General features: G+C 42.1%; 1 protein-coding gene across 4 annotated transcripts in view; it reads right to left on the bottom strand.

Moving 5' to 3' along the window:
• Window positions 1-604: 604 nt before the first annotated feature.
• LOC145478252 (uncharacterized) overlaps window positions 605-13,151 on the bottom strand; it is a 50,985-nt gene continuing 38,438 nt past the window's right edge. For all 4 annotated transcript variants that reach the window (XM_081456205.1, XM_081456230.1, XM_081456213.1 and 1 more), the window contains exons 7-16: window positions 12,879-13,068; window positions 8,933-12,278; window positions 8,038-8,541; window positions 7,567-7,784; window positions 6,950-7,104; window positions 5,747-6,197; window positions 4,318-4,455; window positions 2,998-3,173; window positions 2,066-2,306; window positions 605-1,625 (exon numbers count right to left, since the gene is read on the bottom strand). In XM_081456205.1, the coding sequence (XP_081312331.1) occupies window positions 1,460-1,625; window positions 2,066-2,306; window positions 2,998-3,173; window positions 4,318-4,455; window positions 5,747-6,197; window positions 6,950-7,104; window positions 7,567-7,784; window positions 8,038-8,541; window positions 8,933-12,278; window positions 12,879-13,068 (5,585 nt within the window). In that variant the 3' untranslated portion in view covers window positions 605-1,459. The remainder of the gene's footprint in view (window positions 1,626-2,065; window positions 2,307-2,997; window positions 3,174-4,317; window positions 4,456-5,746; window positions 6,198-6,949; window positions 7,105-7,566; window positions 7,785-8,037; window positions 8,542-8,932; window positions 12,279-12,878; window positions 13,069-13,151) is intronic.

Here is a 13,151-nt window from a genome sequence, read left to right as displayed (position 1 = left end):
AAAAAGTGTACTTTTTAAATACCAAAGGAAATATCAATGTTAGCAACATCCCCCACCACCACATCCAGGTAAAGCAATTGGCTTTATGGTGACTAACGCTCCCATCCTTGTGGTACAGATAACAGGTACGCATGCACATTTCGACTTCCCTTTGAGACTTCAAAAGTTCACTCAAGAGAAAAAACGAAAAATCCATACGGGTACCATCCACCATCCCCGACCAGCCCCCCTTGAAAGAAAATAATTGCCCTCATAGTTGCCTTGTTTCCCGTGTTTGTGGTGCAGATTTGTGATTCATATTTTAAAGATACGCATGCGCATTGGGGCTACTGAAGAAAAACAAATGTTGCCTTAATGATGATTAAATAGTTTCACGTCGTTGTGGTATGACTTTCTTTACCTTGTTGCTCTTCTTTTTCAATACGCATGCGCATCTGACAAAACATGCCCACGTTTGGGTGGTAGTTTGCTTCTTTTGAACGACGCATGAGGTCCCGATTAAACAAAGAAGCGAAGGTGAAGTCTACAACTGAAAAGTGTACGAATGAAGATGATAGAAAACATTGCTATCTCGAGAGGGATTGTAAATTAGAGTAAACGGAGGTTATTCTGTAGAGTGCAAGCAATTTTATTCCGTAACTCAAATGTTGAGAATGAACATCGATTTAAACAATGTCGTGAACTATATTTGACAAACAACTAGGAACAACTAAAAGGCTACGTTTTAGCACTATTAATACGCGTCGCTTCAAGCAAGAATTCGCTCAAAGTTTATTTACGAATCTTTCTATTACTGTAATCCAATGGCTTCTACTTTTGCGCAAATAAACCCACTAAATACTACTTGCAATAAGCAAACAAACAATTTCTAAAAAACTCTGGTAATTAACATCTTTCAGGTAGAAAATGCAAATTTAGGAGTGCGAGGAACTCAAACGTTGCTGTGAGAATTAATCATGCTTCAAAAACTCATGAAAACAAAATATCACAAACGCAGAATAACAATAGTTTGAAAATTTAAATGAATTATATCAGCAGCGGCCTGTTTTAAGCTGAACTCCTTTGTTAAAAACTAACCTACAATGCCTAGATAAATTCACCCATAACTTTTTTCAAACGACTAAGGTCATTAAAAAATTATTCTGTAATTGACTACAAATAATGTAAAACAAAAACCAAAGATTAACTTTAAACTAGAGCCTCCTCCAAATGACAAACGTGCAGTAAGAAAAAATATTTTTATTTCACGCTATAAAAGAAATTATCTCAATTTGGCATCAAAATACTACATTATGCTAGAGCGGCAGAGGTCTCCCTTCCGAACAAATTTAATCACGTTTTAAAAGTGGACCATAAGGGCACTTGGGATTAAATGATCAGCCTTAATATAACTGCTGCTTAGTTTTACTGTGCTTGTTGATGTAGCGCTGTCAAGTTTAGAGCAAAGTCTTTGACTTTGTTACTCTGCTTGTCCTGTCCCTTGATTCTCGCTTTCCTTGGTGGCTTCCACTGTGGCATCCTCAGCAATGGTTGTGGAAGAGACAGGGAAGGCCGTCTGTGCATGTAAAGACGACGATATTTTTTCGTCTTCCAACTTTGTCGAATCGGAATTGTCAACGTCATCTCTAATATAAACCAAAGGAAAAATCATTAGTACACAACGCCAATTTCTGGGTATTTGAATCCTGTGTGAAATAAATTCTTTTTCATCTTGGCTTAAACAAATATGAAAAATGTATCTCAATTATTCCTCTAGACCCTTTGACTTCTGAGGTGAAGAATAAAGAAAATCATCAACCAGGGGGCATCGTCTTGATGTACCAACAAATTCTCAGAACCAAAAGTGAAAGGAATGCGTAGCAACTATTAAGAAGAATTGATATTTTCAAACTGGCAATGAATGGAATATTTGATCGACATCCTCATGTCCTGTCTTTCTTTTTTCTCGTTCAATGAGGCTAAACATTAAGGACGAGTTTTTGGAGAAATGTTCGCCGTTACGATCAGCAAGCTTAACATTTTTCTCAAAAATCAGTGGAAGCCATTTCCTACTTCAGGTTCTTACCCGGAACGAATCTCAGGAACACGCCGTCGCTGTCCCTTTCCCTTGGACTTCAATCCGTCCTCAGAGCGCGGTAATTCAGTATCGGAACTATCTGCACCTGCGTTGTACACTGGGTTAGACATACCCTTGTCTGTTGCGGTTTTATAGGATGAGAAAGACGTTTCCATTTCATCATCACTGCTCATTGGTGTCGATTGAGGAGTAACGCGATACTTCTCTTTTGACGCCATCCTGAGCAGACCTAGAAATTTGACATCATATGATGCATTAAACTGCAAGATGGACGCTTTCTGTAAACTAGTGAAAGTCATTGTGTTTTAGCAGAACAGCGCATCAAAATTCTCCCTTTAACTTCTCTCACTGGCTTTAATAGACAGGCTAGCAACTAGACTGGACCAAAAAATCCCAAACCAATGACGAAACTCCAAACTGATCCGTGCCTGCATGACTGGTGCATTCTAAATTTTGAATTTCCGCACGAAGGTTAGAGCTAGTTACCACTAACTACATATGCGTGATCAGTGTGGAGTTAAAAAAAAGTTAAAGTGTACGAGCCAAGTGGCACATCAGGCCGGGGCTTATCCCGGGTTCTGTAGCCTGAAGCGACTGCGAGTATTTCTACTTCCCCCTGAATTGAATGCTAGTCCATCGCAGGGTTACCCCCTGCATTAAATTCGCCAGTGCCCATTTACACACTTGAGTGGAGAGAGGCAATTTGTGTTTTCCTCAAAAACACAACACAATGTCCCCGACCGGGGCTCGAACCCAGACCGCTCGATCTTGAGTCGAGCGCACCAACCATGAGGACATTGCGCCTCCGAGGGGTTAGGGGAATGTTGGTTAATTTCTGCTGAACGTAGCAAACGAGATGAACTTAAACAAGAGGTGCGAATGTTCGGGTGAATAGTGGTTGAGGAATTAAGTAACAGTACCTGTTAATCTCCGCTTGCTAATTATTTTCCTTCCTGCAACACGTCGTATTTCAGCGTCACTATCCTGATCCAACAGTGATTCCACACTCTCCCCGCTGCACATGACTTCATCGTCTGCTTGCTCCAAGCGCAACGCGCGGTGGACATCAGGGGTGCCAGGTTGAGAAGACAGGGCCCTAAAAGGAAACAAGACAGACTATTAGCATCGAGTTCTAGTTGACCATTCTTTAAGTTTCGTCCTTTGTGGCTATCGTGTCCCCGGAAAAAGCCATTGTTCCTACAAGTTAGAGCAAGTTACAAGTTACAAGTTAGAGCATGGAGCGAAGGCTCGAAACACTTCTGTGATAAGACTTGATAGTGGCTACCAATGCAAGGAGTAATCGTATCGTTGACAAAATTTAAGATGGGCCTTGCGCTGCTTGCCCGTCCGATTTTAAAACTACTCGCTCGATTAATCACTCCCTGATTTGTACTCCACTCTGTCCAATTCCTATTACAAATAGGCCCGCGAAGAACTTATCGGCATTGAGAATTTTGTCATTAAGAATTCTTTATTAATAAATAGTGAATACCAAAAGAAACATGCCCAGAGTTATACGTCTGGACTTACAATTTCATATAACTAACTGCTATAAAAAAACTAATTACAAACTATTTACAAATGTACGAATAACAATTAATTAAATAAAATTGAAAAGGCATCTGTTCACAAAACAGCGTTTATGACGTTCAGTTCTGACACGTGGCAGGATGTAAGGATGTTCCCTTTTCCTAAGGCTCCTTGATCTCTGGGGTGGAAGCAGTTCATGAAGGGATGAGTACTATCAGTAATCATCTTATCCCATAGCAGCCTATCTTTGATTCTAATTACATCAGTTGAGTTATTTCGAGATCCCCGGCAAGAAAGGCAATAAAAATAACCGCCGTTCCTAACGTGGCCGCCACGCTAGGCGCTAATTTATTAGATTCATAGATACACTTAAACACCTAATAACGAGAATAGTCCTAGAGAAACAAAGTCCGACGTTTTGCCAAATTCATTATTTTCTTTTTTTTTCTCCCCTTTTTCAATTTCTAATCTCAGATTTTAGCTTTCTGGGTCTCTTGCACAGAAGGTAAGAAAAAGGACCTCTGGTTCTGAAGTGACTTTTAAGATTTATTTTCTGTTCAAAAAGAAGCTGATTACATGAGGCAAGATCACATTACCTTTTACTAAAATAGCTGAATGCGCCATACTGAAGGCTACCGAAAGTCTATGCGTGGTTCACTTATTTCATAACGCAAAACAGGATAACAGATAGAAAGTATTCAAAAACTCACATTTGTGTACTTTTCGGGACAGGCCGCGGTGTCCCGAAATCGTCAGCAGAATACATTTCCGGAGGAGCCAGGACCGCGTCTTTTGAACTGACAGAGCTGCAGTAGGGAAGCTCGATCTCCGCGGTTCTATCATCAATCCTGAAAATCAAAGGTTATGAAGTAAGCTACTGGCGCGCGTACTTTTGTAGCGCCTTGGGTATTTTAAGGGTGGGATTCTACTCCTCTGCAAGTTCCACAACCCCCCCCCCCCCTCCCCCACCCGCCCCAGAAGAAATCCCCAAAAATTGTTAGTATGCGGATCTATCATCCAAATGCAGCGAATACCGTCCAAATAACAGTACAAATATACAGCGATATTGTACGTAGAAAACCTGTTTGCCGTATTTGTATAGTAGCAAACCTGTTTACCGTACAGGTCGGCGAGCGCACGCAAAACCGTCACACTCTCCCTCTTTCATTGATAAATTTATTGACTACAGCAGTTGGATAATTTATCTCTTATTAGATGTTTTAGTGTGCAGTATCGTTGTATACTTTTACTCGTTGTTTGCATTTGACTCGCCCTACGGGCTCGTCAAAATACCGCACAACTCGTAAAAATATACAGCGATACTACACACCAAAACATCTAATAAGATATATATAGTCCTGCCTAAGAGACAATACGGAAAATCATCGTCTAAGATCTAACTCGAGCCTTGCCCAAAATTAAAAAAAACTTTTAAAATGCGATGAAACCAAAAAAGCACCATTTTTTTATGACCGGCTAAAAAAGGTTCCCGCCAAAAAATAATTCCCGCAAACATTTACTCCACTGGCGAAACTATGCATACAAACATCATAAATAGGATCTTGTTGCTGACGTTTATTTGAAACGTCTCTTTCGTTCAGAAACAAAACGATGAAATGAGAAACAAAACGTTCAGAAATAAAACAGGTTTACAGGAAAGGAGCGTCTAAAGATACTCCATTGAGAAGAGCATCTACAATTCCACACAAGAGAACGATGTAATTTTGATAGTGACACCGATTATTAGATTACTGTGTTTTATATCTCTATGCATGTTGTCTCACTTGTTAATTGCATGTAGTTTAATTTAAAAAGTGCGAAAATGTCGTAATGTCAATTAAACGCGACTTCCCGAAAATCGCAAAAATTACTGCCCAGCAAAAAAAAAAAACAAAAAAAAAAACAGTCTATTACAATCACAAAAATTAGTTCCTGCAAAATACAAAAAAATCGTCGATTCGCAAAAGTAAACTCCCGCAAAAATTTAGTGCTACGAGATAACTAAGAAAAGATCAAGTTTTCCGTGGTCCAAATGATAACCTTGAAAGTGAACTTAGTTTAACTGGTTTTATGTATAATTCAATTCAGTAAGAGTTCAATTCAAAGGTGCAAAAATGGAAAGGACTCGCTGAAAATTACCTTTCTGACTTTTGCCACTTTCTCCTCACCCACCACACAAGAACCACAACTAACAAAATGAACAGCGAGCCTGAACAGACACCAGTCACAATCCATATCCAGCTCGTACCAGACCTCTCGTTACCAGCGATCAAAATCTTAGCTGTGGTTTGATCACGTGACGCTAGCACGGCACCACCTGTTGTCTTATCCAGTTGGACCCAGACCACGCTCTCTGGCGCTTCTTCCTCGTTGTCCACGCTGACGATAAAAGAATCATTCCACTGTCCATCTGACAAAGTTACTTTCCCGGATGACGGCCATAGCAGTTCCACTCGCGATGACTCGTTCTGATAGAGAGACCAGTGCACTGTGACGTCACCAAGGGCACCTTTAGCTCGGCGAACTGGAATTTCTAGTTTAGTGACTTGTCTTGTACGGGAAACCTCTAACACACCGTCGTCGTTGTACACTAGATTGAAATAACAACTAAATTTTATAGATCAACTTGAGGTAAAATCCGAGGGTAATCCTGCAACGAATGTTACCCTCATCAAAGACAACCGTAGTTACGAAAAGGCAAGTATCTAGGCTACTGTCTGGGATAGTTCTTTTCACTCGTTTTACAGTAAAGAGTTTTTTTCTGGGGCACGGGAGGAAACCAAATCCTTTTCAGTCTGATCGCAATTCTATGGGGAACCTAAGCTTCAGTACAAGCCCCGTTGTTTTTATTAGGTTCCCTCGCTATTGTGTTTTCTATCCTTTAATATATAAATTGTAGTTTTGTATCCTCATTGTAATCTTGTATATCAATTTTGTTATTTATTAATCATCGTACTGTAATTCCATTTTTGTTTTGGTGGCAAATCAAACAAAGTATCAAATCAATAGGACTTCTCCGTGATCTCGCTGCAAAAAAGGCATAGCTCGCTGTTCTCACATTTTGCCCACGTGCACTAAATTTCAAAACTTCAATGTTTGGTTTAACGTTTACTCTTCAAATTTTGTTTTACAATAACCGGTAAACCAAGAAATCCGGATTCGTTGAGGCAAAAGCGCGTGCCCTCTTGTTGGTTAGAACATTGTCATATTCTACAGTCATTCCGGAAAATGCCAGTCAACAAAAGTCCTTGAATTTTTGGACTGGAAATCAATGGTGCTTTAGAGATCTGTGCCTTAAGTTATGCTCAGGAGACATCCTAACAAGCAAAGTGACAGACTTACGTGAGTTATTTTTGTCAAACAAAACCAGACCATTCTGAGCATAAAACGACCACAAGAAGGAGAACTGGGTCAAGTGGCACACTTTGACGGTTAACAACTTGATTGACTTGTTCACGTGACTCCAGGGCTCGGGGCACGTGAGAGAGGCGTCAAACCTAAACAAAATTAACAATCAAGGTTAGACAAGTGATTTACCAGGGTAAAACCAAATGGGGTCGTAAGCAGAAAAGAGCAAGACACTGGGAGAGTTTTTAGACACCGGGCGAAAGGTGTTAGCAACTTGTAGTAGCAAATTATCTGGCTAAATAGAAAAGGAGTCATATATTACAATAGTTTAAAGAGGAAGACACATCAGCCTTAGCTGGTTTTCATAAGGGTCGCCTAACCTGACTGAACTGGAATTTTGAGATGTTGGATTTTTGTGGAGAAAGGAAAACGGGAAAATCCAGAGAAAAACCCTCGGAGCAAGGAGAAAACCAACAAGAAAATCAACCCACATACGGCACCGGACCAAATTTTGCCATAGGCAGAGAAGAAAAGAAAAAAAAGCAAAGACTTGGATACAAATTTTTAGACATGGCATAAAGAGTGTTAACAACGTTTAGCAATGAACCTACCAGGTTTCGTTTTCCGGATCCCACAGGTAAAGCACTGGGTCTATGTCTTCCTTGGTGACTTCATTATTGACGTGCTTTTTGTTTGCTTTGACAAGGTTGTCGACGTCATAGAACATAGCAATTGTGATTGGCTTAACAAACTTGAAGCCTTCCTGCACTGTGCCGTTTACTGGATCCAACGCTTTGATGACAAAACTGTAGTTACCAAGCATGAATTGCTGCGGGATGGAAAGAAAAAAACTGTTAGTGGGCTTAAGGATGTTACAATCGTCAGTCGTCACGCAACTCCGCGGAAGCGTTAAGTGACGAACCGCGCAGAGGCTGTGACGGAGACCAGTTACCGTGGCAGGGGTCAACAGAAGACTGCATAAATAAAAAATGTGACGACCATCCATGATGTCTATTAGTAAATACATCAATGAATAAAGGAAAAATGAACGAATGAAAGAACGGACGGAAGGAAACACATACCTTAGGTTTAGTGTACTTTGGATTACTAACAGGACCCTCCTCAGTCTTATTTTGATCCATTGTCTTTTCATCCAAGCTGTAGGATCTCAGCTTCACTTCCCCTTCAACAGCACCTTCAGGTACAGTCAATGTCCCGTATGTCTTCCCCACTCCTCCATCTTTGCGAGACCCATTTTCATTCACATTTACCGTGTCGAAGAAGAACTCGGCACTTGACTTGTTGTCAAAGGTGTACTCAGACTTTCCGACCACAATTCCGTTGGAGGACAATCTGTCGGACAGTAATCCAGCTCCGTTTGTAGCGCGTACGGTGGCGTAATATTTCTTTCCTACTTCCAGGGCGTTGTCCTTGAACTTAGCAAGCCATATTGTTGTGTTGGTGACTTCTTCAAACTCTTTAACGTCAGTCAAACCAGGCGCGGTTCCCCAGGCAACTTCGTATGACGTCACAGCACTTTCAGGATCACTCGCAGAGAAATAGGCGAAGATGATGTCAACAAACACCTGGTAAGGAAACAGCACGTGATAAACAATCTTTATGCTATTTCTTCCAACTTTAACAACGATGCAGACTTCAAAAATAGTAGTTATAGCTTTTTTCTTGCCAACAAACAATTTTCTCGGTAAACTGCCAAGTTTGAATGTCTTTCCGACGCATTACAGAAGTTTAAATGTCTAGCTTCTGGTGCGTTTTTTCAGTTCTTGGTTGGTAGGAACTAACGAAACTGCCGACACGAATATCAAAATACTTAAACAAAGGAATGAACAAGAAAAGTATTTATGGGCTATTAACTAAACTAGAAACCATTGATCAAAAGAACTGTCACAGCTACAACAGCAATGGCATGAGATGCTTATTACGAATCAAAGTAACTGTTTTTATAGTAAATGTTACCTGAAAGTCCATATCAGGTCCCATAATTCCATCTCTGACGTATTCCATTACAGGAGGTGTAGTATCTATGGTTACGCCGTCACTGTAGGCCGCTGAGCATCTGCGAGCTCCATTGCAGGCGACAACTGTGACGTAATAAGTATCTCCTTGCTGCAAGTTTAGCTCGAAGTGACTTCCGTTCGGCCTCATTCCTGTGCTTTCACATTCCCGTATGTCGTCTCTCATTGGCTGACTACCAACACACCAGAAATACTCGACAATATCGCTTTCGTTATCCAGGAAGTCAATCCATCTTGCGTGGATCTCACGAGTGTTATTGGTAAAGTCCACATCCGTTTCTTCAAAACTGCGGGTAGAGCACTGGCTGTCTTCGCCGAATGTTGAGTTATCGGAACAGTTGGTATTCGGATCGCTGCCAAGCCCATCGTAAACCACTCCAGGCTCAGGAGCTGTCGGGTCTATGACGAACGATTCCGACAGCGAGCTTGTAGATACATCAGCTCGCGTTGTTTCAAGTAGTTCAATAGTGTAGAGGTTCTCAGGACCAGGGACAAGAAACGATCCATTCATGAAGGAGATGTTCAACCCGTTGGTCGAGTTATCAATCATCGATGTTGAGGGACAGGTAAGAGAATCACAGATACTTGATGTAAAACTATACGGATCGTCGCTTTGAGGTGGTGAGCACGTCAACCCTTCACACACGGTGCACATTTCCACAAAGCCACCAAATGACTTCCGCCCGCTCTCACACGGTACACAACTTACAGAACCTATCTCATTAATCTGAGATACTCTCACACGCACGTGATCAGTGGGGCAATAAGTTGCCATATAGACCCGTCCTGTACCTAAATCTTCGCCTTGTGCAGGCCAAGTGACGACATCGGGGGTCCCGAACAAAACTGTATTTTCCGCGAAGGACACGGATGCACGAGGAATACCATCATCCATTCTCAAGCCACTTTCTCGTGAAACTACCCGCCCAAGGGTAACACAATTTCCGTCTTCCTTCTCTGAATAAATCCCGTCAAAACCAATCAGCTGCACACCGTCACGAGCCCCTAATGTCTGCATGCCTAGCGCAATAATAAACCCTCCTTCCCGGGCGTTCACATCAAGGTTTCCACTCAGGTACTCATCCGACGGAACGTCAAAGTGACACACCTCGTTGTAGGACTTTGATGTGATATTCAACTGAAGAACTTTAGACGACCTCGAGTTTTTCGATACCACAACAAGGGCATCAGTCTCCGTGAGCCAAACAGAGAGGGGACCTGTAATGTTCTTGAACTCGGAAGCGCAGACAGTCATAACTAGGTAGAAAGACTGAACTGAGTAAACAGAGACACAAGAATTCTTACCTTCCCCATATGCCACAGCTAAGATGCGCTCATTCAAAGACACTGAATGTCCAAAGTTAGGATCGTTGTTTTCTTCTCCCAAAACGTTTGCAAACATCCACGCCCCACTACGCTCCTGAAATATTGCCACAACACTTGCGTTTGTAGTTGAGTTGGTTCCAGTCAATGCGATTATGTTCTTGCTGATAGAAATGGCCTGATTAACACTGTCCGCCCACAAGTTATTCGTAGGGCAAACGGAATTTGATATAGTCTTACAGTTTCCAAGTACGGCGGTTTTTATTAGCTCGAGGTTGCCAAGGTCATTCAAATCACTTTCGTAGAGATGCCCTTTACCATTCACTAGGAATGCTGTTTTGTTTTGGTGTGACACCACTTGTATTGGTCTCCCTGTAGAACCACTAATGTCATCTGGTAATGTGATGTGGTTTGCAGCTCTATTTCGAAGAGGCAGGACAAATGCTTTCTCCGCAGAACCAACAGCAAAATGGTTATTTGGTAGCCTGGCGATAGAGGCACCGAAATGTTGGGTTGGCAGAGTCGCTTTGAAATGACTTTCGCTGAAGGCAGGCTGCGGATCAACCGGGTTCTTGGCGCAACACGGTCCCTCGGGATTAGCAAATCCCGGAATTACTTTCATTATGCTAGAATCCCCAGTGGTGTTCGTTTCATTCGCGTCAGATGTAACTCGCTGGACAATAATTTTGAACTCCTTAATCGGACTGAAAAGATTGTGATTCAGGATGAAGTCGGTTCTGTTGCTGGAGTCATTTAAATCGCTTCTTATGATTAGATCCAATTCTCGAGGAGACGATATGTACCTCACATCAGCATCTAGTGCACTTAGATTCACTGCAGGCAATCTCAAGTTTGGCAACCAGCGTAACGGCTCCTGCTCAGCGGCTTTATCGCGAATAGACAATCCCCGCTTTGGAGGAGCACCGGGTTCGATTCTCAATCCATCGCTGGAAGCATCAGTGTAAATGCCTCCCTCGTTCCAGACTCTCACGACTCCTCGGTAACGTTCCCATGGTTCCAACGCCACGCTTCGGATCGTCACATTTCGTTGCCATGACAGCACGTCCATGAAATCGTGTACTAGCGGTTCGCTGTTCCACGACTTCTCTGGATCAAGTCCTGGAAGAGACCAGTTTGATGAAGGATTCGTGATGGCCACCTGAACACGTAAGCGGGAAATATCGTGTATATACCTTCCAATGACTTCCCATCTAAGCGACAAGCTTTGTGCCATGGCTTTCCAGTCGATATCCGTGAGATTGCTTCCGTTCAAATTAGGAATATCGATAACTTCCACAAGCTTTGGTGCGATGGAGATGACCTTGCATTGCTCAGATACCAAACGGGTTTTGAGCCCGACTCCATTGATAGCGTAAACTGAAGCGAAAAGCAGCGTTCCTGATGAGAGTCTCTTGACTATGGCAGCGCCTTTTGGTTTAACTCCAACCGATCTCAATGACAACACATCACACTGGGCTTTGGATGTTCCAACGCACCAATCATACCCCTCTAGCTGACTTTCTAGATCCTCGAACTCATCCCAGTTAGCAGACAAAAGTTCTTCGGTGCATCTGAACCGGATGTGATCGCTACCATGCATCACGCTGTCGGGTGGCAGATCGATTCCACCAGAAACCGAGTTGTTTGAACTTATTCCACTGGTAGGTGACATAGGAGGTACTCGTGTTGTGTTGATTGGCAGGGTTTCAGCATCTTTCAAGGCAGGAGCAGTTAAATCGACCAACACTCGGCTCGTTGTCGTTTCCGATGACATCCCGATGCCGTTTATTCCTTTGACAACAGCATAATATGACTCACCATGGACGAGGTTTAAACCATAGACTGTGACGTTAGTGAGTACCCCAACATCAATGAAGTTTGTGACTGTACAATTTCCAGGAACAGCTGTTACACAAACTTGATAAGACGAGATGCCACTTTCAGGGTCAATAAAAGGAGGCCAACTGCGAAAAAAAAAGTTTAATACTTCAGCTACGCTTTAAAACTGTGACAGTGATTAGATTCAAAATTATGTTATTTGAGGACACTGCTTAACTATCCGTCAGCTGACATTGTTATAAGATTCTGAAACATGAAACATGAAAATCTCAGTTGATCACTCTCCAAGGAGGTTTTGCAAGGCCAGTGTAAACAACCACTATAACAAATATTATAACTGACCATAACGTTAACTGTAGCAGGAAACAGAGCAGTTGGTCATATTTTAAAGCGCGATCGAGTCGGTGAACTTGGTACCACCAATAACACCAGCCAGTGGTCTGAGTGGGAAAAATGAAAACGGATTTCGCGGGGCACACTACCTCCAGATTTGTCAGTAAGAAGCAGGGAACAAATGGCAGCTAACTCTTTAAGCTGAAACTCCAGGTTCGATATCATGAGATAGTCTCCTCTTGGACTGAATATTTGTTTTGTTGACTAAAACTACCGTGATTCCCCGCAGGCGCGTCTCACAAAGAGAACTGGCCATTGTGCACTTATATTTCTTAAGCGAAGAATACAAACACAATGGAGCGATTTCTAACTACAGATAGACTGTTCAGTACCTGATGGTCATTTTCGTCATATCTGACTGGTATTCAGCAGGTTCGGGTCCAGTCCCTATTATTGCTTCGCTTGTCTCAGGGGGAGTAAAATCGACGGTGAATCCATCAGAGGCAGCCTCGATCTGAAGACCGGCAAAGTTAATAGCTTTAACAATGACAAGGTACTGAACACCGCTCTCAAGGTCCAATCCTGTAAGAGAAATAAAAGAAAAATAATAACAACTTTCATTTCTGCTACCCGGTAATAAGAACAATATTCTTACACAAGTGGAA

Source organism: Orbicella franksi, chromosome 1 (genome assembly GCF_964199315.1).
Source record: "Orbicella franksi chromosome 1, jaOrbFran1.1, whole genome shotgun sequence".
Lineage (NCBI taxonomy): Eukaryota > Metazoa > Cnidaria > Anthozoa > Scleractinia > Merulinidae > Orbicella > Orbicella franksi.
This window is presented reverse-complemented; position numbering and strand designations above follow the sequence as displayed.